Source organism: Taeniopygia guttata, chromosome 1A (assembly GCF_048771995.1).
Source record: "Taeniopygia guttata chromosome 1A, bTaeGut7.mat, whole genome shotgun sequence".
In the NCBI taxonomy this organism is placed as follows: domain Eukaryota; kingdom Metazoa; phylum Chordata; class Aves; order Passeriformes; family Estrildidae; genus Taeniopygia; species Taeniopygia guttata.
Window position 1 is genome coordinate 26,526,107 of NC_133025.1, and position 25,866 is coordinate 26,551,972.

Consider the following 25,866-nt stretch of genomic DNA (forward strand, 5'->3'; position numbering starts at 1 on the left):
ATCTAGTACACAAAATTTGAATAAGCAGTAGAAAATATGGATCTTTCTCTCTCCTGTTTTTAACTAGATACATTATATTGTGTTGCACACAAGGGAAAAATATCCATCTGCTTTATAAAGCAGTAATTCATGCTGAGTAGATATGAGCAGTCATTCAGTGAACAATTGATTTTACAGAAACTGAGTTGGAAACTTGGGCATTCATTGCACTATACGCAATTAAGATTTGTACATAAAGTTCACATTAAAGTGGCTGTTTTATTAGGAAAATATTTTGAAAGTGACACTGGACCATCTTAACTGGAAAAGAGATTCTTTTAAGAGTAGCTACAAATCAGTTGAAATGTGAAATCAGTGTAAGAGTGAAGTATATAGAAAAATACCTTTTAAAAATTACCAAATATTTTGACTTTCTGTGTTTAAAAAATTTGTTAAGAACTATGAAAAAATCTTTAAAAGCTTTGATATTTCCTAGAGTAATGTGAAACATTTAATAACTACTCTTTATAGTTATTATTTTTGCTATAATATCTCAAGCTTTCATAGAGTAAAAAAAAAAGAATTTTAGAAGAATTTTGGTTCAAAGGGTAAATGACATTTAGTTTAACTCCTCTGCAATGAGTAGGGGCATCTTCAACTGGACTAAGCTGCTCAGAGCTATGAAATTACATTAAATAAGCTGAATTTACTGATCTGACTGGTATGGACCAGGAAGAACTTGAATCTGCAAAAGAATGGAGATTTCCTTGTCACTTACCTATCTGATACTTTATTGTGGAATTAAAAAGTAGATTCTGTGGAGGAGACTACACAAGTCAAAGGTTTGGAATAAACATGGAGTTAAATATTACAAGTTCTTCCATCATTAGCAATTTCTCAAAAGGAAGGAGTTGCTGCTGCTGTAGCATGATTCATTTTTTAGTTTGAGGAACAAGGAATAATGGAGACCTATATGACTCAAGACTTTAAGAAACAGATGCTCTAAATATAATTAAGTTATTGCCTCTCATATTTTCCATTCAATTTCTGAGGGAAGCTAAGAAAATATCAGGAGTAGAGATGAAGGTAGAGCTTAGACTGTCTGTAACTGTTAAATATTTGGCAGGTGCTTTAGAAGAGGATGTCAAGGTCATGGGCATCAGCTGTATATGTAGGCTGCACCAGTAGTCAAAAAAACTTATTAAATTGTTTTTTTGTGAGAGGAGGATAGCAAACTGAAGTCACTGTGTTTAATTAGTTTCAAATGAAAGAGCATATTAATATTGGAAGATAAAATGAAAATAGTTGCTATTTAAAAAAGCTAATTAAGGTGTGGCTCTCCTGAATTGGTTCCTTAGGACATTTTGACCCTTGGTGGTGCTGTCAATTTGAATGATTTATAAGGATCTCAAAGGTAGAAGCACAGATTGTTCACTTCAGTAATAGGCAGTTCTTTTGCCTGTTGTCAAAAAGCAAATTATTTCAGTGAAGTAGTGTGTTTGAAGTCCTAGAGAAAACTAGTCAAAATGTTTGTCAGCATACTTCAGATCAAATAAGCCTGCCTCTGATCAATTCTTGTTGCCTGTGGTGGTGATGTTGTGGTGAGAGTTTGTTTTTGTGCTATAGGGCGGATAAAACGTGAATAAGATTGGGAAAGTTTTCTAATGAAATATTTCTAACTAGAAGCTATTTTTAAACTATAAAAACACTTATTTATATATTTATTGATTGTTGGATTAAAGTAGTCATTACTCAGATATTGCTACTTATAATGCTTTTATTGATAGGATAACCTTAGAAATTGTGTTAGACTTGCTGGATCCTATGAACTTCATGTGCTGGCAGGATTTTTTTTTCTTTAGTCTGCTTGTACCAACTTTGGTGCACTGTAGGTCTCAGGTAGGCTCCTGTCCTGATGCCATAAATGAGAAGTTGCTGTGGTTCTGTCTCCCAGTGGTTGAAGCTAAGCATACATCCTGCACAGGCAGAAGCACACACCATGCAGTACACACGCTTAACTGACCACACAGATAACGCAGAGAAGAAACAGTTTCTGTATCAGCACCAGCATAAGCACAGAAACATGAACAGCATGGATAGCCAGCTGATGAGGGCTAGAGTTTGTTACTGCTCACATTTCAGGCTCATTCACAACATATGGGTTTATACAAATTCTACCCAGAATCGTGTCTAAGTGTCTTACAGTTACTGGAAATAAGAGCTATGGGTCCCCCAGATCTGCAGGCCTTCTGGAATGTCTTATCCAACAGAGGTTTCAGTTCAGCCTGGTGTTCTGTAGTAGATTTTTAACACACACACACACACACACACACACATACACACACACACACACACACACACACACACACACACAGAGAGACACACACACCAGCATACTTACACAGAAAATAGCTGAGACTAAAGTTTAGTAAGACAGACAGATTGTGGTGGTCAGGTACAACATTTTGCCAGGCAAATGTACTGACCAGCCACTGGCTTACATGTGAGTGGCCCCTCTTTTCATTATGTTTTCCTTAATTAAAATCATAAAACGGTTGAAGCGAGAAGGGATATTTAAGGGTCTCCTAGTTCAATCCCTGTGTGCAGGGTTTGACTAGATTAGGCTGCCCAAAGCAGTATCCAATTTCACCTCATTTGCTTCCAAAGATGGAGAACACAGAACTTGTCCAGGCAACACATTCCACATAACTTTTTGAGCCAGGTAAGAGACAGTCCTAGCAGAGGGAATGTGTTCCTGGATCTGATGGTCACCAACATTCACAAGCTAAGCAAGACATGAAGGAGGCAGCCTGAGTGGCAGTGATCATGCATTGATGGAATTTGCAGTCCTGAGGGATATGGATCAGGTATACAGTATAGTTAGGCCCCTGAAGTTTAGGAAAGCAAACTTCCAGCTCTTCAAGAAGATAGTCAGTGGGATCCCCTGGGAGACTGACCTCTGGGACAAGGGAGAAGATACGAGCTTGCAGGTCTGTAATAAAGTCTTCCATAGAGCACAAGAGGTAGAAATGCCCAGGAGCATGAAATAGGGCAAGGAAGGCAAAAGCCTGGCATGGCTGAGTAGGGACTTGCTGGTCAAACTAAAGGCAGAGTTGCAAATCCACAGGCAGTGGAAACAAGGACAGGCAACCTGAGAAGAGCACAGAGGTAAAGGTCACTCATGCAAGGATGGGGTGAGGAAGGCCAAGGAGAAGCTGGAACGGAACAAGGTACACAAAGAATAACAGGAAGGATTCCTACAGGTATGTTGGCCAGAAAAAGAAGTTCAGAGAAGGTGTAAACCCCCTGATCAACAATGCTGATAAACTGGTAACAACAGAGCAAGAGAAGGCTGAAGGGCTCCACAACTTTTTTTTGCCTTAATCTTCAATAACAGCCTCTCTTCCCATGCTTCTTGAGTGCATGGACAGTGGGATGGAGAAGCAAAGTCCCTCTCTGTAAATAAGGATCAAGTCCATGTCCACCTGAAGAACCTGAATGTACATAAGTCCATAGGACCTTATGAGATGCATCCCAGAATCCTAAGGGAATTGGCTGATGTAGTTGCAAAGCCACAAAGGATTCTATGATGGTATGGAACAAAACCATACCCCAAAGAAGTGAAATTTCATAATAATTGACAGTACACGAGGAAAGATTTTCTGGTTTGTAAGTTTCATGCTTTGTTTTTTTGGAAGATAGATTAGGTTGGCTGGTTAGAGCATGGTACTAGGAATGGTAAGGTCGTGGGTTCAATTCCTGCATGCAGCAATTGAGTTGGACTTGGTGATCCTTGTGGGTTCTGTCCAACTCTGAATGGTTTTTTGGCTTTGTGAATTTGAAACTTTTTCTCATGTTCATGGATTTATTTAAAATTTTTTACATTTCAGAAAAATATATGCTAGTTATGGCTGGTTACTCATGTCTGTGTTGGTAAAAAAAAGAAAGAAAAACTTATATATTCACTTTCACCGTCTGCTGCTCTCCATTTATGCAAAATCATGCCATTTAGATATGTCAAAGAGCATCATAATGAAAATGGTAGAGCATGAGAAAAGGCATGTAAGAAATTCCTTAGGAATGTTGAAAGAGTATGGAAATAGCTGTCTGCATTAGGAATAAATTTTAAAATCTGGACATTTAAGAGGCCTAAAAACCTACTGAAATTGTAGCATACCTTCAAGAACTCTTAGAATAATTTAAAAAAAAAAAAAAAAGTGAGAGGATATTCCTGTGCAAACTTTGGAGTAATTTCAGCTAAAGTTTTTTTTTGCTTCTCTGAAGAGGTTACATTGCATGTGACTTTTTCCTCTGCAAAACGATCCAGGTTGGAAGATATGTCATCTATTCAACCTCATGCTCAAAACAGGGTCAATTATGAATCGGATAATTTTGCTCATAGTTGTGTACCATATCTCTGCAACCAGTTCCCAAGATTTTTTTCCTCTTAATTAATTATTTTTTCTGTATCTAGTTAAATCCCATTCCGCCTAGCTTCTGTTTTAGGTGGTTGTCACTCATTTTCCAGCTGTGCACCTCAGTAGTGAGCCTGATCCTGTCTTCTCAGTAGCCACCTCTTAGATATACAAAGGTTGCTGCTTATTAAACTCAAACCTTTTTTTTCCAGACTGAACAAGCCCAGCTTCCTCAGAATTTCTTCTTGGGAGTAGAGCTCTGGCTCTTGGCATTTTGGGAACCTCCTGCTAAGCTTGCCACAGTTGATCAATGTCTCATATGAGGCTGGGCAATTAGAGATCCAGAATTAGACACAGTATGACAGAGGTAGTCTAACAAGTGCTGAATGAAGGGGCATTCTTTTCCCCAGTCTTCTATTAGTTTCATATTAATACAGTCCAGTATCTCGTTAGCCAGCTGTGCGTAGGAGCCCCAGGTCATTTTCAGCAGAGCTGCTATCCAGTGGGGCAGAGAGATTGGTACTCATTCAGGTGTTAGTGCACTCTAGGTGCAGGACTTTACATGTGTTCTTGCTGAATTTTGCGTCAGCCTATTGGCCTAATTCTCCAGCATTTTTAGATTCCTCTAAACAGCAGCCCTAGGCTGCCACTGGTGGTGGCATGTATTGACTGCATTCTCCAAATTAGTATTGTCAGATTGGTAAGAATTTTGTCTCCTCCTTCAGGTCATTAATAAGCAAGTTAAATCCCAGAGTAAAACCCTAAGGAATGCCACTTGCAACTGGTCTCAAACCAGTACAAATCATTGACCTCTACCGCTTGAGTGTGGAGTGATATTGTCCAGACTACCATGGCTAGTAACTGTGCATTTTAGCACCTTTGGGTATACAATCTATGAGGGAGGCACACTAATAAGTTTTTATTAGTGTGCTTTTCTGTCAAACTAATAATTCCTAATGCACTTGGAGCTGGGCTAGAAAACCCTTGAAGGGCTTCTCAGCACTGTATGTGCTTCATAATTCAAATCTCTCCAAATTGAAGGAGAGGCAGCTTTACTTGTAAATATATCACCAGAGATTCAGCAGATCAGCTCTGTTTTAGATACAGACACCTAGTTGGCTTATTCATTCTCTCCCACAATTTCACTGATTTTTCAGTTAGTTTGCTGAGAGTTTTAAAAGGGGTCTTAAAAATTCTTTTTAAAAATCTAGGTTTCTCTTACTGTATTCTGACTGACTCTTTTACATCAGTCATTATTTTAGTATGTAACTTAAATATATTAACTTGACTTTTATAACTTAATTTTAAATAGGATCATTCTAGTCTTCCTTCTTTTCTCCTCTTAATTTAATTGATTTTGTTTTCTTTGTTTTCCCCTCTGCTCTTGGTCTTTTCTTTTTCTTCAAGCTTTTATTCTATATAACAATGATTGGCTTCTTTTTGTTGGAATACACTTGCTTTCAATATCATTTAAAACAAACTCAAATGCCTTCCAGTGTCTTTCATTGTTGCCTTTAAATGGATTTTGTAGTTAATCCTTCAGAATTAATTATTTTTAAAGAACTTTGAGACCTCTTAAAAACAATATTTGATATTGCTTTGGCTCTGGTAATATTTAGAAAAATCACAGACCTTAAGTGGTTATTAGTGACATTATAATTGATACTGTTAAGCAGCTCCTGGACCTTGAGTTCTCTCTTTAATTAGACACTATAGTGTCTCCTTCCCTCTGAGATTTCCTTGTGAAAGTATTTTGCCTAATAACACAGGGTTATCAGCTTTCAGTTGTCTTCTGAATGAAACCTCCCAAATGAGACTAACTGTTACTGCCTTCTGCATATTAGTCAGAATTCCCCAACATGCTCTTTGTCATGCTTAAGCACTTTCTTTCACTTTCTAATAAATATTTTTGCTCTTGTTTATAATTAGTATTGTAAATTTTCCCTTGACACATGATCATAAGGTGTGGAAATTATAGTTTGTCTCCTTAGCATTATTTCAGAATAATCTAAAATATTTTTGAAAATAAAACAACAACAAATAAATTTTAAAAAAGGTAAATCTTCTTTGCAGCTTTTTGCTGTACTAAATATATTTGGCCAAATAAAAAGCACATAGGGCTGCTGTCTTCTTTTTCTTCCTCATTTTGTCAAGTCTTGTCTTAATTTATATTTATTTATATTTATATTTATATTTATATTTATATTTATATTTATATTTATATTTATATTTATATTATTTATATTTATATTTATATTTATATTTATATTTATATTTATATTTATATTTATATTTATATTTATATTTATATTTATATTTATATTTATATTTATATTTAATGGTATCTTAAAGCACACTTGTTTTTCTTGAGTATTTCTTTATGTCTTTATTATTATTTTTTCTTAAATTCTGATAATACTGTCAGATAATTATTCTTGTTTAAAATTTGTTTAACTACTGACTAGTCTATTGCTGCATTTGATTATTGTGTTTCCAGGATGGGCTGTTAGACACAATGCCTTCACTTGTTCCTTTTCTTTCTTATACCTTTTCTTCATCCTATTTTTCTCCTTCACTGTCTTTAAACCTACTTGTAACACCTCTTTGTTCATTCAACTTATTTTTTATCTTATTGATTTGATCATGTTGAAAACTTGTTATTTTAGCAGTTTTGGCCCTTTTGGCCGCATTTCTACAGCTCTTTCCTGGTTTATTCTATGGTATTTGTTCCATCTTATGTTACAATTGGTTTTAACCATTCATTTATCTCCCTTTGAGTATCTAAAATTTCTCATCTTTCCTCGCATTTACTTGTAATAATTAATAGTCGGCACTTTGTTAGCAACATATGAAGGTTATTAATTTACCATTTTTTGTTTTTAAGTATTTTTTCTTTCTTATATTTTGTCAATTTTCTAAATATTTTTGAGAAAGTTTTCACGTGTTTAAGGCAAACCTCTACTAACCATTAAGTCATCACATTATACATAAAGTTTGTCATTTTAATGTAAGTGTCCTAGCAAGAAACATTTAGATTATTTATGCACAACCAAGGTGGTGGGATATAAATTTTGGAAAGAGAAAAGTAGAGTTCTTTGCTAGAATGATAAAAAACAAATGTGGATAGTGGGATCACAATGGTGCACGACATACAAGAACAGAGAATTTAAGATAATGGAAGCAAAAAAAAAAATTCAAATGAAGGAGACAAAAGGAAGAAGAAGACAAGTTGAAGCCAGAGAAAGTCTGTAGGATGAAAATTTGTAATTAGAGATGAATAGAAGGAGCGGACTCTTGAAAACCTTTTAGGTCAGTAGGAGTAAGAATCCGAGGTCAACCTATTTTGTTTGTGATATATTAAAATACAGTCATTTAGAATATATTTTATGGTATATTATTTTGTTTGTAGCTAGATAATATCTGAACATAAAGAGAATTTCTTTGCTGGTGTTTAATTTTCTTCACTCTCCAAAATTTCTTTGATGGATATTGAATTATTTAGTTCTAAAACAGATGGTCTCCACAAAATATTCTATTCTAAGCATTTTAAATAAATAATATTGTTCTTTTCCCATTTTGTCTTAATTAAAAATATATGTAATGTTTTCAATTAAATGAATGATGTATATTGCATTTAAACTGTCTTTAGTAGAGCTGTGTAGATGAAAATTCTTGATGGCTCTCAGTCAGATGGATAGGTTCATATGGCCAGGCTTTTGGTCATCCAGGGGCATATTTTGTAATGTCCAAACTACCTGAACAGGTTGGAGACTAGTATCTGTTTAATTCAGTGGAAATTACACACCTAAATGCTTTCACTATATGAGGAAGTACTGGTGGATAGTTGTCTTCCTCTCAGCATGGTAGAGAAAAGATTTACAACCCTTTGACAATATGTTTCTATTTCTTTTCTTCTAAACCTTTAATTAATTGCAAAGGTGTTTAATCCTTGGTGTATGTGCTTTGGTGTGATGTGTTTATTTGTATATACTTATAAATTGTTGTATGCTTTTGAAAGGCTAGATGAATAATAAGATTATTCTTTTTCTGTTTTCTTTTTTTAATAATTCAGATATGGCAAAAGCTACAAATAACTTCAAATTACTCTACCTGTAGTGGACATCCTCCATTTTAGTCAGCTTTCCTAAGACCAAGGGGAAGAAAGGGAGCTTTAGTTAGCATAATACTATTAAAGCAGAGCTGACTGCTGAAGTAGGTTGGAGAATAGACTGCAGAGTTTCCAGGGTTGCAATTTTCCTCTGGCTACACTTGAAATTTGCCTTCAAATCCACAGAGCAATTCAGCTTCTTTCTTTTTCTTTTTTTTTTTTTTTTTTTTTGTGGTTTTTTTTTGTTGTTTTTTTCTCTCATGTCATTGATAATTACAGAATGACAACAAATATAGAGAAGAATACTCTAGAATAGTGTAGGAAGTAGGACACTGGAAGTAGTCTAGTTCATAGGAGGCTGGGAAAAAGATGAAGTATTGATGAAGTATTAATGAAGTAGAAAATAGTTAAAAAGGAGGGCTGCTGCTGATGTAATTTTGTGTAAGCAAATAGTAGATTATTGCTGAGTGAAAGAATGAAATATGAAGAGTACAAGAGATGTTGAATTTCTTGGAAGGTAAAAAAGGATGTAATTTTTTATTGGACTTCAACAGCCTGAAAGGCTGATTTGGACATGATACATTTATAAGTGTTGTGATGTTTGTCTGTACTATTGTGAACTCCTCAAACTAAAAGTCTGGAGGTCCTGGGGATGCAGTTCATCCTAGCATGACTAAAGAAATCCTTTTACATTCTTGTAGAATAAATGGAATTGGGATAGTGGTGTGCATGTGCAATCTATTTTAGGTATTGATAGTTTAAATTGTGCAAGCATGTATTTTAGGAGAAAGCATTATTTCACATTTTGGAATATGTTGTATGACACATGAATTTTCAGTATAGCCTTAGTTTGCTAAAAATGGGCATGCATTTATCATTAATACCTTCAGAGCACTTATAAAATAAATTATGTAACAATTTAATTTCCCATTTTTTATTAATTGTTAAGGTAAGATTAATCTAAGAGACTATAATTAATAGTAACAATTTAACTTAATCCTTTTATTACCTGATGCATAAAGAAAAACACGGCTAATTATGTCTAATGTGTTGATGTTTGTTGCTTTACTATAATGAGACTAACTCTAAATGGTTGAGTTTTTTTTATTTGGCATGGTTATTGGGCACTTCGCATTTAATTAAAATTGGTAATTCTGATTCTATTTGTAGCCCCTTTATATTCCATTTAAATGTTGGATATTTAGGAATAGATTATTTTCATAATCTCTTTCTGTTTCCCATGAAATCATTCCACCATTATGTCAAAATCATGTTTTAGCTGTCTTTAGTAGACTTTAGACCGTAAGTAACTCACTTTCTCTGGTGTTATAGAGGATTCAACTGTATGTTTTTAAGTTAAGCTGACATTCACACTAGAGACAAAAACAAAAAGAAGTTACTCTGTGCTGTGTTAACAGCACAGAGTAAAATTTCATACAAAAAATAAGAATGTATGACAAGATTCTGCCCTCAAAAGTTATTCCCAACAGCCATCTCACAGAATCTGACTTATGCTCACATGCTCAATGACAAAACACTAAACCCTTTGACCTGTAAAGTGTAGTATATGAATGCTGAAAGGCTTTCTTTATAGAATCTAGGTCTGGTCTGTAAGAAATGTGTATAGGTGAAGACACCAGAACTGAATTTGATGTACTTTTGTGATTCACAAAAGCATTATGGCTATGTGGAGCAGAGTGTGAAATTGTCATTAACATGGATAACAAACAATAGCTATGTAAGGGTGAGGCAGATGGGGTTGTTTTCCGCTTATCTAAATCGTAGTGTTAAAATGACTTCAGCTATTTTAGGATCAGGAATAGGCCATCTGCCCAAATTGCGTGCCCATCCAACTTTATCTAACTCCCATATTATTATTTTCATTGGAATGTTGTTACATTATTTCTGCTTTGTTTCCTTGAGAGACTCTTAATCTCTACCTGATCAGATTTGCAACTAGGTTTTTCTCTAAGAATGCCAGGTCTGTCGTTTAGAATTGTATTTCTCTATTCAAAGATTTTGCCTCCAAATATTATGTTTAACTGATATTTTTTTTAGTAAGTCAGACAACATCTGTCCTTACTGGGAAGAATTGAAAATGATGTGACAGTCTGGCAAAAATAGTAGCAGGAAATAAACAAAGAACCCACAGGAAGCATGGAAGGGAACAGAGAATTTGCATCAAGGCAAAGAAAAGGGCTTTGGGAAAAAGGGTCTAAAAATAATTGAAGCTGAGAGAGAGAAAGATAAGTGAGAGACATTTGTAAAAAGCATTTTTTAGCTGAAAGAGGAATTTAATATGTAGTTTTCAGCTTTTTTTTCTGAAAGAAAAAATTATTACTTAAAAGATTCAGTTACTTTGAAGGTACTTCAGTATATCTACAGCTTTATATCTCTCTGAGAATATTGTAGTTGAGTAGGTAGATGTACAACACATTTATTTAAAGTTTTTCTTGATTGTTAAAAAAACCAAGTCTTTTAAACATGATGTCCAATTGGCTTACCCTTCTATCTCTTTTTGATCACCACAACTGTAGAAATGAAACACTACTTAATGTAGCCATAGTCAGTTTTATACTTCAGGGTCTGTTTTCATTATTCATTACTAGTTTTACTGTATGCTTACGCTATTTACAAAGATTGTTTGTACATCTTGTCTCAGAATACTGAACTGCAGCTAGTCATGGACAGAATATAGTCTGGTACTTCCTTTTCACACTGCCCTATAATGGAAACATTGAAGAGGATGCAACTCCTTTAGAATTTTTATTGAAAGTGAAGTGAATAGCTCAAGTCTCAGTTTCAAAGCACAGTTCTGACTAGACAGGTTATGATTGTGTATTTTAACATTCCTATCATGCAAAGCTTGCCAAGTTTCAGTAATATATTGAATTTATCCATATAAATGAGTAATTGCAAGTCTCTTGTTAAATATCCAACTTATATAGCTGTCATATGTGGAATTGAAGTTTGGTGGTTTTTTCCTTTAATTTTCACAAACTTTGTCACCTAGCTTAATTTTTGTTCTCTGTCTTGATTTTTTGTTTACTAAATGTTTAGATTATCTTTTTCTTGTTTTGATAATATTTCTCTTTGTTGTTGTTGTTCAGCATTTTCCCTGAGTATACATAGATTTTTTTTCCTGAGAAAATTGGTTCCAATAATTTCCAATTATATGAAAGGAAAAGATATTTAAATTACACATTTGGTACATCAGTCAACTGACCTACCAAAACACTAGGTTTGGAAGGTCAACCTGTATTTCAGAAAGATATGTTTTGTTTTTTTTTTCCTACCTGGCAAGGAATAGCAGGAATTTTTTTACTCTGGATATATTTCTAATAATTTGGTTTCTGACTTCTACAAAAGCTGCATGTTATTATTTTTTCAAGTTTTTTCTAATCTTTAGCATGAGGTGAACTTTCAGCCACTTTATGACTCTTTTAGGTTGTGTTCAATGGCTGTCTCCTCTATTCCATTTAGCTATTGCTTTCAAAATGTCTTCTGAAGTTTTAATAATGAACTTTCCATACTTACTGTATACTTTCTTCCATGTAAAATTTCTTGTTTTGTCAATGCCACAGATCCACTCTATTCAGTTGAATCATAAGAATTATTTTCTTCCTTATGTCTGACAGAATTGCTTTTCAATTTTTTTCTCACAGTTCTTCTAGAATTGTCTGGTATGTGAACTTATTTTCTGTACTATATTGCAACCTTTTTCAGAAATGTCTCTTCTGGCTTCAGATAAAAAAGGATCTTTTATTTATTGTTGATCATTATGTCTTACTGGCCAGCACAACATTATGGGAAGGATCCTAATTTCTGTTTTAAATTATCTTGAGGTCATTACTTCAGGCTACACAAGCAGAATAAGTTTTATTGGAGAATTTTGGAAATGGAAATTTCCTTTTAGGATATAAATCAACATATTTTTCTCCAATTTCTTATCTACATTTTATGGGTACTTTTTAAAGTTATGATTTCACAGCATTTTTAGCTAAAGTAGAAACTGAAATGTTCCTATATAAGACAGCATTTGACTGTGTTAGCTGATTAAATATTGCAGCTTATTTTTTTAAATGGCATCAAATTTTTTACCAAAAAGTAAATGCTTAATCTTTTTATGAATAAAACATTATCTTTCAGTCTAGTAGCTTATAGAAAAAAAGTAATATAAATTAATGAATTTTTTTTCAGTATTGTATCTAGCCAGATATTTCAAATAGTTATGTTTGCCTTCTCTTTTTCATTAGTGGTACGTTTCAGAATGAGGTTTGCTGTCAAATTCCAAAGAAAAGTTAATCTATTTCTACTCTTCTGGTTTGAATAACCAGTAAGTACTGCTTTTAATGCATTAATGCATTAAAGCCTTTTAATGCATTCCTGAGAGAAAACTATGAAATAAATGGAAACACAAGTGTGTAACAATACTTTCCTGTTTCTGAGGAAATGAAATATAGTTCCTTATCTTTCTTCCTCCATTAGAGTAAACATACCAATTAATGAAATACATAAAAATTCTAGCCCTATGCCTTGTGTAGAAAAAAACAACCTTCGTATAAATGAGATTATGAAAAAGCATACTTCAGCACAACTAAGTTATTTCCATGATTTTTAAGAGATTCTACTTTGCTGAAAAAACTGCTTTTACTTTTTTTTTGCATGTTTGTGCAAAAATGCAAGTTAATATGCATTATGCTATTAAAGCTACAAAGCAGATTTATTACTTCCTAAGGACTTCAGGCTTATGTAGGGTATTTATAGAAGGAATAGCTGTTCCATTTCTATATACAGCTACACAAGAGTTCCACTACTCACCTGTTATTTCTGTGGGGATTTTGACATAAAAATGTCTTTGGTCATGGAAAATGGCTAATACCATGGAGATGTTTCTGTGTAGAGATTAAAGCTTTTATGTTTATATGGATGGTGGCTCACAGTACTACCATGGAAAGTATTGCCATGTATTCTAGAAGAGACTACTTTTGTCTAATAATAAAATGATGTCATACAGATATAATGAAATAAAAATCTGCAGGCTCACATGTTGCTAAGAGAACAGAAGTATTTCACACAGATACATAAAAGTGTATAAAATAAAAGGATCAAAGAATTATTCATTAACCAACATCCATACTGAAATCTAATTTAAGTGAGTTTAAGTGGCCTCTTCTCCAACATCCCTTTTGCCTTTATAATTTTCTTCGGGTAAATAAAATTTGATAAAAAACTATCACTAAACTTATGTTTCTGTTAGGAACATTATACATCCTAAAATCAATAAAAATATCCTTTGTGCTCAGATTAGCATTTTCATAGGAGAATATGTAAAGAGATATTTTATCAGACTTTGGATTGTGTTTGTTTATTGTCAGACAACAACTCCCAGAAAGGTGGGGTGTTTTCTTTAGAAACAACAAGACAAAAAGTATTTTGATTTTAATCAAAAATGTATTTTCCCATAAAAAAAAATTCACATACTCACTGTGTCTACTCTACAGAGTTTGTCCATTTCATTACACCATATGTCAATCCTAGTATATCTGTTCACTGCAAAAACTCGTGGCTATTTTGTGTAATACAGCACAGGAGGAGGTATTGCTCAGTTCCACTACTTTTATATAATAATTTAAAAAAAAATTACAGAAAATGTTCTTGGCTACTTCCACTGTATTCCAGACTTAAAAGTCCCATGAAAGTTCTAGAATATGAAGTTAATTTTATTTGGTTGGTAGAATACCATTAGAAGCCAGTTAATTTAAATTCTTCTCTCATACTGTGTCATATATATTCCATTTGTTCGCAGCAACAAAATCCAGGCATCTAGTTCCTAAAAGAATTTTTTTTTCTTGTTGCCTTTTTATTCAGCACAAATACAGTCATGTGCTTTTTATTTCAGAAAGTAAGTGATATACTGACATATTTATGACATATTTGTTGGTACTCCTATTACAGTTGCTTTTACTTCCATTGCTGTGCTTTTTTCCTTGCCCATGTCCCAAAGAGTGATTAGAGGAGGATAAAGCTCATTGAGGGAAAAGGATTGTTTCTTCAGGTAATTCCTTAGATAGCTGTGTCCAATGCCATAGTTCATATCTTGAGAGATGCAGCTGTAGAGATATATCACAGATATGATTCCCAAAAGAGCACCAAGGCTGGCAAGGAATCCTATTATGTTGTTCTTTTCATAGCCTTTCACTTCCAAGTCCAGTCCTTTTGTGGTTACATTGACACATTGTTTCCTGTTCTGAGAATAGATAGTAGGAATGTCTATACAAATTTTGTATTCAGTTGATGGATTTAGATGTGTAAGATTATATACCTTTATATCAGATGGTATTCGAGCACTCTGTGCAGCCCGGGAGTCTTCAGCTTTCAGAAAGGCTGTCCATCTAACACTGGACTTCAGAATCTTAGAACTTGCTTTCCATGAAACCAAAACAGAATTAGATTTTATGTCTTTTATTTTAATATTTAAAGATCCATTGTGTTCCTGAGGGAAAGAGCCATCCACTTTAATCATGACTGACTTTAGGTCTGCCCCAACTAAATTTGTTGCTATGCATGTGTATAAGCCACTTTCTCTTTGTGTTACATCACTTATGTCTAACGTTCCTTCGGAATGAATGTAGTACTTATCAGAGATAGTATTAGGCAAAAGTTTGTGTCCAGATGGTGTTATCCAGTAGATTTCAGGTTCTGGTTCTGCTGTTGCTCTGCAGTGCAAAGAAATATGGCTGCCAGCTTTTAAATCCAATGTAGATGGGAAACTTTCAGGAGCTATCAGAGGAAGACAGATTTCCATCATTTCCCGAAAGTGTACTTGTCTCACATTCTGACCTTGGAATTCAGGAGGGTCTACACAAAACAGGGAGTCTGGCTCCATGAACCGAATGTTTGTTTTATTCATGTTAATCCAGCGGATGACACAGTCACACCTAATGGGATTGCTGTGTATGCTGACTTCTTTGAGGTTAGGCAGGGATTCCACGGTACTGCGGTACAGCGCACTCAGCGCGTTGCTGTTGAGCATGAGCGATTCCAGCTTGGGAAGTCTGTAGAATGCATTGGGGTGAATGTATGATAATCTGGGGTTATTGGTTGCTTCTATTTTTCTTAAATCTGGCAAATTATCAACAGCAAGACTATCTATAGAAATCAGTTCAGGCATGTTATTAATTCCTAACTCTTTTAGGTGCAGCATATTGCTAAAATCTCCTCGTCGTATTCTGTTAATAGGATTCTTATTTAGATCCAGAAATTTAAGATTTGTAGCCTTTTGAAGAGCAATGTGGGGCACTCTAACAAATCTGTTGTCATAAAAGGAAATGCTTTCTAAGTTGTCAAGGCCAGCTAAAGCATTATCTGGTATTTCAGTGAGATTTATACCTGCTAAAACTAAGCTGCGCAGATTGCTAAGAGGCTTGAAGTTCATGTCTTCAATTCTGATTATTGGATTTTCTCCAATCATGAGAATTTCAAGATTAGGAGTAGCTTCAAACCACTTTCTGTTGATCACTTGCAGACCATTTGAATTGAGATGAAGTCTAAGAAGATTATTGAGGCCTATGAAAGCTCCTGGTGCAATCACAGAAAGCAGATTATGATTAATATAAAGCTCTTGTAAATTGTTTAGTCCAGAGAGACATTCTTCAGGGAGCTCAGTAAGTTTGTTTTCTTCAAGGTACACTGACAGTAACTGTGGTATCTTTCTAAGATTAATACTGGTCACTGAGGATAAATTGTTCTGAGATAAATCTAGACCAGTTAAATTCACTGGCAAGTCTACTGAGTGTTCAATTTTTGCAATATTATTAGTCTGTAGAAGTAGAACTTGTGTGTCAGCAGGCAGCATGGCTGGAAAATGAAAAAGACCTAAATCATTACAGTCCACAGTTGGAGCTTCCATGTAGACAGACCTGGGGGTGAACCATGGCCTGATTTCACATACACATGACTCCGGACAGTCTGCTTTTCGTCCTACGGCTTGTAGTAGAGCAGTGGTAACTAGACCAAGCAGTAAATTAATTTTGAGTTGCAGGTCCTTCATCTTAGCCCAAATGTTCAGGAAAGTAACAGACCCTTCCAAAATAATAGTCTTGGAATTCAGTATGACCCGGTCAATTAATAAAGCACAGTCTTGCATTTATCAAATGACAATTGTGAAGGACTTCCTTCCTGAGGATAAATGATAAGTTTGTAACCAGCTTGTCCAGTAGTAAGAAGCATTTTGTGGAAATGAAGGTCACTTTGTCTTGTTGATATAAAATTGATGAGCTTTGTGAAGTATGTATAGATGGTCATAGGAGATTAAACAATTCATTTATTTAGTAGTATTAACTTCAAATCCCATGATTGATTAGTGTTTGCAGGAACGACAAGATGACCTAAAATACAAGAAGAGGAAATAATTAGTATAAGAAGCTATAAAGTTATAAATTAATTTAGCTATCTTTTGCTCCCTGCTGTTAATCATTAAAAGTAAGAAAGGAAAATGACTGTGGTGTCTGGAGTATTATAGTGGTATCCAGATAGCATAAATTAAGTTAATATAGTAATATGTCTTTAGACTTTTAGCTTGTCATACATCCAGTGGAGCATTGTTCTACAGAAAGATGAAGATCCACAGAGTATAAGTTAAAATATATCAGTGAGATTTTTTTACATATTTTATCCTCCTTTAAAATATTTTCTTTTCTTTTTCAGTTATCTCTAGAAACAGACTAATTTCTGTTGGCTTTGAAAATGTAAATACTGATAAAAATCCTATAGAGCATGAATATTTAACTTTTTTACATGAAGTTTGTAACTATAAAGAATGTAATTTATCTAAAATGAAAGGGAAATTGAATAGTTGGGTTAGTACACATTCCTAATGACATTCTTAGGCAAGACTGTGTGATATTTATACATAAATATATGAAATTGAAAATCCATATGTTTTATGATTTTTAATACTTTTTTGTAGCTGCTCTCTAGAAAGAAAACTTTTTTATTTTATTTTAAGTGTTATTTAGAAGGAAATATGTACCTTATAATAAATAGCTTCTGATCTTGGCGAACTCAAGCTAATCATAGACTTTCTTACTTATTCTGACTTCAATAACCTCAATTGCAAGGAATATTAGGGGAAAAGTGTCTTCAGAGTGATAAGGAAAAAAGAAATTTACACTAGTGATTACTTCTTTGCCCTGTAGCTCTGCAAGAATCTGAAACCTGTAGACTGCCTTCAGGTCCCAAATTATAGTAAAAACTGAAACCTTGTGGCATCAATGTTCTTCCCAGAGTTTTGGTATGTACTTTTTTTTGTGGAGTAAAACAAATCTAACTTTGAGTTTACATTTTGTTCCAATGCATATAATACAAAAGCTTCTGTGTTTTCCTATATAAAGTAGTATACATTTACTGCTTAATTTGCTTCAGAATATAGACTTTACACTTAACTTCATCCAGACTTTGTTTCTGAAGACTGTTGTGCAATACACATTTATGCCCTTTCTCCCCCTGCCTTTAGTGCTAAAATTCACATTGACATTGTTTACAAACCTTAAGATCAATGCTTAATTATCATTATAAATAACTTTGGTGGTATAGATAGACAGAATTGCAAAAGCTAAGTGTCACGCATTTGGATTTATGTGTCCTTTCCAAGCCCAGGAGGATTTGGCATAGTGATCACCCATGCATTCCATAACAGTGTAGAGGAAAGCTGTTGGACTGTGTAAGGTAATATGAGCATTAGGCCAATTTGAAGTACATTTGGCAAGCCTTTGAAGCTGTTCTTTGTGTTATGTGCATTTAAGAACATTTAATATTTTATTTTAACAGGCAAGTTTATTAATAGAGTGAACAGACAATGTGTGAGATAAACATACAGAAAACATTCTGTTGTTTTGAGGATCAATAGTATGTTTTTTTGCACATGGCCCAGTTTATGCTAAAATACTAAGACATACTGACTGAAATAGTAAAAATATAATCTGTTCTTTGTTCTGGGAAATGAGATGAACTTTAGGCTTGCAGAAAAAAAAAGGTTTGTGTTGAAAAGTTAATGACTGCAACTTGCTCTTAATTTTGCCACCATGAGGTAAGATGATACCCCTAAGTGGAGTACTGCACATTTACTAAAGATCTTAGTAGAAATCCTTCTATGCCAAATATACAGATGTAATTTCCTGTGTAAGGGGAAAAGAGGATGGCCATGTGGCAGAGAACTTTTTGTTCTTGATACATACTCCTGAACCACATTTTGTGCTGACTATTGTATTTTCAATTGGATTGTATATTAAAACTATATTTTAAGCATGACAAATACAAAATATATGTTTCAAATAATTGAAAGATTATTGAAAATCTTACCTGAATTTTAAATTAATTGAGATTCAACAGACTATTACTGCAGATGTCTTATCTCAGCTTTTTGATCCCACTATGATGCTCAGGGACTTCTGCTCAGTAGAGGTACTTGTGAGAGCATTCTGGGAAACATAACAATACAGGTGACCTGATTTTCTGTCCTTCCCTGGAAATTTGATATTGGCCACTGTGAAACATAAAATATGGACCAAGAGGGAGTTTTCATGTGTGTCCCAGGCACCTGAGAATCTGTACCATTTAAAGTACATAAACTACATTTTCCTGTACTTATGAGCCAACATACTCCTGTATTTACATTTATATACCTGATTTTATATTCTAGTTTCAATGGGATTCTCAAACCAAAAGTAAGGTCACCAGTGTCATACATATCAGATAGGCTTTCTGCAAAAATCTGAAAAAAGAAGAGCTGGGATCCAGGGTTGAAATTCTGCTTTGTTATGATTTAATCTGATGTCCTTTCTCTTTCTGGTGAGTGCTTTAGCTAATAAGTCACCAGCTCAAGCTTATATGGTGTTCTAGCATAAATCTTTCTTATTTCTTTGGTTAAAGTGCTTCTGTCTTGTGTAAAATATTCACTGAGGTTTAGTAGCTTGAATAACAGATTGTAGAATAGTTTTGACACTTCCAGCCTGCAGCCATCATTTCAAAATACACTGTTTCAATTGAGAAAGATTTTTTGTTTAAATAGTGGCATATCTATGTATTTCTTTATATAAAAATGATTTGTTTTTAACTGTCATTAAAGGTGTGGAATAAAATGTTTCTGGAGTAGAATTGACATCCATGGTGGCTTATGAGGTCATACAATCATAGAATAGAGTATGTCAAGTTGGAAGAGACGCATAAGGATCACCTGCTTCTGGCAGGACAACCTAAAACTAAATCCTATGACAGTAGTACTCTTCACACAGCAGAATGCATAAAAAAGTGATGCATTACTACTGCAAAAATTGCATATAATGCTATGAGTAGCAAAATTTTATTTTGGTCCTTTGTTTATAGCAGTATTATAATGTAACTCAAATATACATCTTGACTAAGAATATAAGAAAAAAATGGTTTGCTGATGTAAGTTTTCCAGTACCACTTGAAGTGATCAAAGCCCAGAATCAAGTTAAGCAGTATAACTGCTTACTGCAGTTGCATTGATTATGTGAATGTCTCTGTGTGTATGTAACTAATTTCCAACCTTGAGATATCTTCGAATAATTTTGAAGTGAAAAATGAGATGTCATTCACTGTAACAAAATAAACCTCATGTAAATTGCACTCAGCAGCATAAACTGTATCAGAAATTCAGTTTCCTTGAAGAATGTGGTATCACAGAGATAAGTGTTTGTATTAGGATAAAAAGCATTTAACTTCATGTTACTTTCAACTTCTGGAATGCATTGATTCCTTTACTTCATTAATGTACTAGTAATAGCAAATACTGAATATAATTGAATGTAAATGCTCTTATTAGCAGTGATTTTCAGAGTTTTTTTAATGTGTTCTGTTGCTTTAAGGCTGAGTGCTTTGTACCACCTAGAGTTTTATGTGAAAGTTTTGTATTTTGAATGTCCAGTTTTAAAGGTACTAATATAAGAAGGACACAGAGAACCGGAAAGTAATTTGTTCTGTTTCCTTAGTAGTATTTAAAGTGAGGTTCACATACATAAAAGTTTCTGTGCCAAGAAAGCATTTTCTTTCTTGTTTTAAAAAAGAAGTTTTTTCAAATAATGCAAGTATGTCAGCATCAACTCTTTATTAGTGGATTTTGGTGACCTTTCAAAATTATAGATGTGATGTTCTAAGCAATTGTTAGAACTTGTACTATTCTTAGAAGTTTCTCAGAGTAGAGAAGCTTGTACAGGTAAGGTTCCACAGCAGATTACCACCAGTAAGCTGAGGTGCAGGATAGATGTTTCCACACAAGCAGCAGGAATAACTGTGCATCATAGTTTTGGAGTCTTTGATGTAAGTCTTTACCCAGGTGCACTTATAAATATTTGTGGGTGCTCTGATTGTATTTGTATTTCCTCATCCAGATGAAATAGTATGGTTTGCTTCCTGATGTCTGCGAATAAAGAAGCTAAATATTTTATATCTAATAAATTAGTATTCCTTCCTTATTAGTGCTTCATGATTTTTGTTATTGTTTTGTGAACTAGAACGTATGTACTAAAACTGCTTAAATCTTTGTGAACAGGTCATCTGTTTCTTTCTGGAGGTCCATCCCTTTTGCCACCTATACTTGGTGTCTAAATGTGGTGTGTCTCTTCCTTTTAAGGTATTATCTCTTGCTTTTAGAAAAATGTACCCTGATGTGTGTGACTTTTTGCAGCCTAATTATTTCTTGTGTAAACAATGATTGTTATGTCTTAATTAGGTTTCTTTGATTTACTGCTATTGACAGCTGGAGACTTGATTTACAAGAGGGTATCACCATTATTTGAGCTGGAAAAGACGTTCAGTAAATGAATAAACTGAGCAACATTTGTCATCACTGGAGCAACAGATAGCTAAGAACCAAGTCAGAGTGGGCAGAAAGGAAAAGAAACACGTCAGATTTTGGCAATCATTCTTTTCCACTTCAGCAGTTAGAGAGACAGTGATAAAAACTAAAAATGCAGCAGTTACAGTGCAATGTGCCCTGCTGGCAATAAGGCAAACAGTGCACTTCACAAGAACCAATTTAGAGGTGGCAAGCATTTAGAAAACACAGCTGTTCATACAATGCTACCTTTCAAACATACCAACTGAGAGAGCACTTCTCACTTCTTGTCATTATAACCACTGTGAGCAGCTCTATGGACAGAAATATGGAAGTGTCACTAACAAAAATTGGGCATGAGACATTCCATAACTTACGTGCTTTTAGCACACAGGGATATTTTGGGTTTTCTAAATGTTGGTTATGGAAATATACAGACTGAAGTTTGAACATGCAATATCTAATAATTTTATGAGGCATTTTTTCATTGCTTGTTTCACGGTCAAAACAAACAAAAAATGCTTCCTTGGGGCATTTTTTAATACACTACAATTAATAAAAAGATGCAACATCTTATATATTTTACATATTTCATTAAAGCACAAAAAGTTAGTATAATAGATATAATAGATGTTCATTACAGAATTGGTCTTGAAATAATATTTATAGAAGTGAGCTGTACTAGCTGATCTGACAGGATTCCTGAAAACTATACAGGCACTGTAAAAATTGAAAGCATTTCTGCTAGCCTATGCAGTCTTTCTTTCATTCCATGCTCTGGAGCAAAGTGTTTCATTCTATTTCTCTTTACAGAAAAGAATATTCTCACTGTAATATGCTCTTAATATTTTATATTTTTACATATAGCTTAGACATAGCCACACATTGAAAGACAAATGAGGATTTTCTAGAAGTTTTGTGTTTCCGAGGTGTTCAACTTGGGCAGCTGAGAGCGTCAAATGTCTTAGTTTGAAAAAACTCTAAAGTGAGTACCTGAAATATCTCTACATTTGTGAAAAATTTGGGTAGGGCTCTTACCTTGACTAATTTGGAAATCCACTTTACTTTTTTTCTAATGTTTGATTTTTAGAACTTCAGACTGGCCCTGAACACCATTACATGCAAGATGTAAAATAAATGGCAAAGCTGATATTCAACCCTAGAAGCAATTGGAGCTTCTGAATAACTATTTCAGCATATGTTTTTATTTATTTTGTGAAATTATTACAACTCCTTTTAATTTTTCTCCTTAAGTGGAATAAATTTGCCTGAGGGAAAGCCACAATCTTGGAATGTTTATTGTGCCTATAAAACAGGACATGTTCTCATACCTTAGACCGCTGCAAGAATGACAAAGTTTTATAAACCAAATTTTTTTTTTTTTTATATCAATGGACATTTTGTGATTTGAGGTTACTTTAATCTACAAATGCAGATGGAGTCAGAAAAACATTATCATCAGCTACATTTACATGAGATTCAACCTTTGTCTATCACTAACTGAGTCTGGCTTACTATTCTTCTGTTCTTGTTTACAGTCTCTTAATGGAGTTTAGCAGATATAAGAGGAATTATCACCATGTATAATTCATTAAAATCTTACTAAAGTTTTCATTCCTGTATCAATCAAAAATTACATTCCAGTGTTTTGAAAAGCATTTCAATAGATTTAAGATCCAGAGGACTCCACATATATTAAATCTTACAGCTTAGAAAATACAGTATTCAAAGTAGATGTGATGAAAGCAAAAGGTTAAATGGAATCCAAAGGAATATCTATATATTTTAACTCATTGTATATGCTATTCTAGATTAACTTTTCAATGGGTATAAATGAATGTTTAGTAGAACATCTTTAAGAAATGGAGGATAGAAAAATATTAGTATGTTTACTAGCCTGTTTTAAATGGGAGTACCATCACTGACCATGGGATGGCAGACAGCTTTGGGAGTACCTGTATGTGCAGTAAGATGTTCATCAATCAAAATCAAAAAGCTTGATAGAAATAGTAGTTTTGTTAACATTATTAATATGGTGTAAGCAACATCATTGTGCATTGGAGCTAAAGCAGTGGATCAGGACCATCACCTTGCGTGTCCATTTGCTGCTAAACAAAATCCTGATCTTTACTCCACGGAGCCTAAAAATTAAAGGCAAAAAAAGGAGCAATTGATAATACAGATGGGTAAGAGAAAAAAGTCACTATGGCAATTTCTGAATATCCTTGAGCTTATTCTCCTCTAGCTGTAGTCATGATCCTGCATTACTTTTACAGTCTTTAATTTTAGTTTTTCCTTCTATTGTTCTGTCTCTCATGTGCTTTTAACTTGTAATCATACACTACCTAGCCATTGAATACATCTCTCCTTTTCACTAATGTCACAGCAAAAGGTGATGAAAAGTTACTTTGATCTCACAAAGGAATTAATCATTTCAGTAATTGCAGTTACCACCTATTTTTTTACTTCTCCTAATAAAAAGTGTACAAAATAATTTTTTTTTTAGTGAGCAGAGATTTTAGAAAATTGTATTTTTTTGATAAGAGAATGAATTTCAATGGAAACCACACATTTATTTACCATTTCTATTTTAACTTGTCATTTATGTTCTAATTTGTAATGTGGCTTTCCAAATCTTCTTACAATTTATTCAATGCTTTTCCATTAAACTATGTATAATTTTATGTACTTGGATGAAGAAAAACAAACTTTAAAAAGAACCTGAATTGATTTTTAATTTTATTTCTTCTTCCTGAATCATATATTGCATGTATAATTTTGATGTTGTTATATAGAGATGTAACACATTGCAAGTATTACATATATATTTTCTAGTTGTCAGAGAAAACAGACTAAAATGTTACCAATAACTCTTCAAAATACTTAGGTCCTTGGTATCCTTGCTGTAGTCCTTAACCTTAGACAGATTTCACTGTGTGACTTATTTATCATTTTCATTATCAAGCAATTATATACAATAATGATGGCTGTTAATTAGGAAAGCAATATGTTAGTTTAATTTAGATTTATTCGTACATGTTCAACTTCTTTTTGACAGTTGTCATGTTAGCAGTGGAGAAGCACATACTGGCAGATACCTAGGCACATACTTGGCAAGAGAGCAGTCACGTTCTGGATGTGGGTGCATGTACCCAGCTACCAGATGCTTCTAGCAGATGGCCAGAACTAAAGATTTCAGACCAGTTTTGGCTTGATTTTCTAGAAAGCAACCATACAGATTCTGCAAGTCTGTAGTACATTTGACTACTAAAAAAACCTAGCCAAAATCCAGCACAGCTACTGGCAAAATCTGCATATGTTTTTCCTCTGAAGTTTTTAAAATGTAAATATTAAATATGCCTAAACCATGGAAATAGGTGTGTTGATATCTGTAATAGAAACAGGTAGTGGCTATACTTAGCACATGATATTTTCGTTGGGAATTGATTTGTCCTTTTTTTCCCCCCTTTTTTTCCTCCTCTTTTTCTATTGTGGGAAAAAAGGTCATTGTAATAAATTAGCATAATAATAAACATGATAACTTCAGGAGTTATGATTTGTAGTCTATAATTTGTCAATAACAGAAATTTAGGCTTGGAAGATCTAAATTACTTTAAATTGTTGGTCTTTAATGGCAGCCTCTAAATATTTAGTGAAGTCACCTTTTAGTTTATTGGTACATTTATGGCATTTGGGACATAATGACATCAATGTAAATGTTCTTATGATAATAATAAAAAATATCCACTGTGCATTGTATTGAATATCAACTGTAATAATAAAAAAAATGGGTTTAATGAATGCACCTATATAATCAAAATTCTGCTACAATCACAGCCAGTAATTGATGTATATTTAGAACATGTTACATGAAATTTGATTTGGGATACATGAAGGAAAAGCATTTATAGCTTATCATTATAGTAAACAGAAACTAAAACACAAAAATTGTTTATTTCTGAGCTGCCTGTAGTGCATGAGATATTTACTATGTCTTAAATATTCCTACCAAATTAGGCTGACTTGCTTTTAATTGTGACTACACTGGGTGATTACTTTCACTCAGAGCCACCTGGGGTACCAGGTTCACAATGCATTGTTCAATAAAAAAAATTTTTTGTAAGTTTTTTGTAATTTTTTTGTATTTTTTTTACTTGAGCTAGTGTAGAGAAATGGATTGATAAGAAATAATACTTCAGGATGCAAGAACTGATGATGCATAAACCAGAATTATTGTAAAATTCAGGAAATAAAAGTTCTCTTTTCTGCTGTGTTTTATAACAGTTGGAGTAATTTAGGCATACTCATAACCCATTGAGATACTGTCAGGTACTGTTTTGATTGCAGAAAGTATTTGGGTTTTTATTTAATTTTAATTACAGTTTTTGCTCAACTGAGCATGTAATAAATAATATTACATCTTAAGGTTTTTTTTCATGTGATTCTCAAAACTAATGTTCTATTTACACCTAAAACTATGGGGTTTTTTTTGCTTTTTTAACCCA

General features: G+C 33.7%; 2 protein-coding genes across 16 annotated transcripts in view; one reads left to right on the forward strand and one right to left on the reverse strand.

Moving 5' to 3' along the window:
• IMMP2L (inner mitochondrial membrane peptidase subunit 2) overlaps positions 1 to 25,866 on the forward strand; it is a 410,600-nt gene that overhangs the window by 152,781 nt on the left and 231,953 nt on the right. For 5 of the 14 annotated variants that reach the window (XM_072921854.1, XM_072921867.1, XM_072921861.1 and 2 more), the window contains exon 4: positions 21,077 to 21,157. The exons of the other annotated variants lie outside the window; for them this stretch is intronic. In XM_072921854.1, coding sequence (XP_072777955.1) covers positions 21,077 to 21,157 — 81 coding nt within the window. The remainder of the gene's footprint in view (positions 1 to 21,076; positions 21,158 to 25,866) is intronic. 14 annotated transcript variants of the gene reach the window in all.
• LRRN3 (leucine rich repeat neuronal 3) overlaps positions 13,937 to 25,866 on the reverse strand; it is a 31,803-nt gene continuing 19,873 nt past the window's right edge. The window contains exons 2-3 of one of the 2 annotated variants that reach the window (XM_072921851.1): positions 18,865 to 18,983; positions 13,937 to 16,892 (exon numbers count right to left, since the gene is read on the reverse strand). In XM_072921851.1, the coding sequence (XP_072777952.1) occupies positions 14,429 to 16,651 (2,223 nt within the window). In that variant the 5' untranslated portion in view covers positions 16,652 to 16,892; positions 18,865 to 18,983 and the 3' untranslated portion in view covers positions 13,937 to 14,428. The remainder of the gene's footprint in view (positions 16,893 to 18,864; positions 18,984 to 25,866) is intronic. The other variant, XM_041713772.2, reaches the window with a different exon arrangement.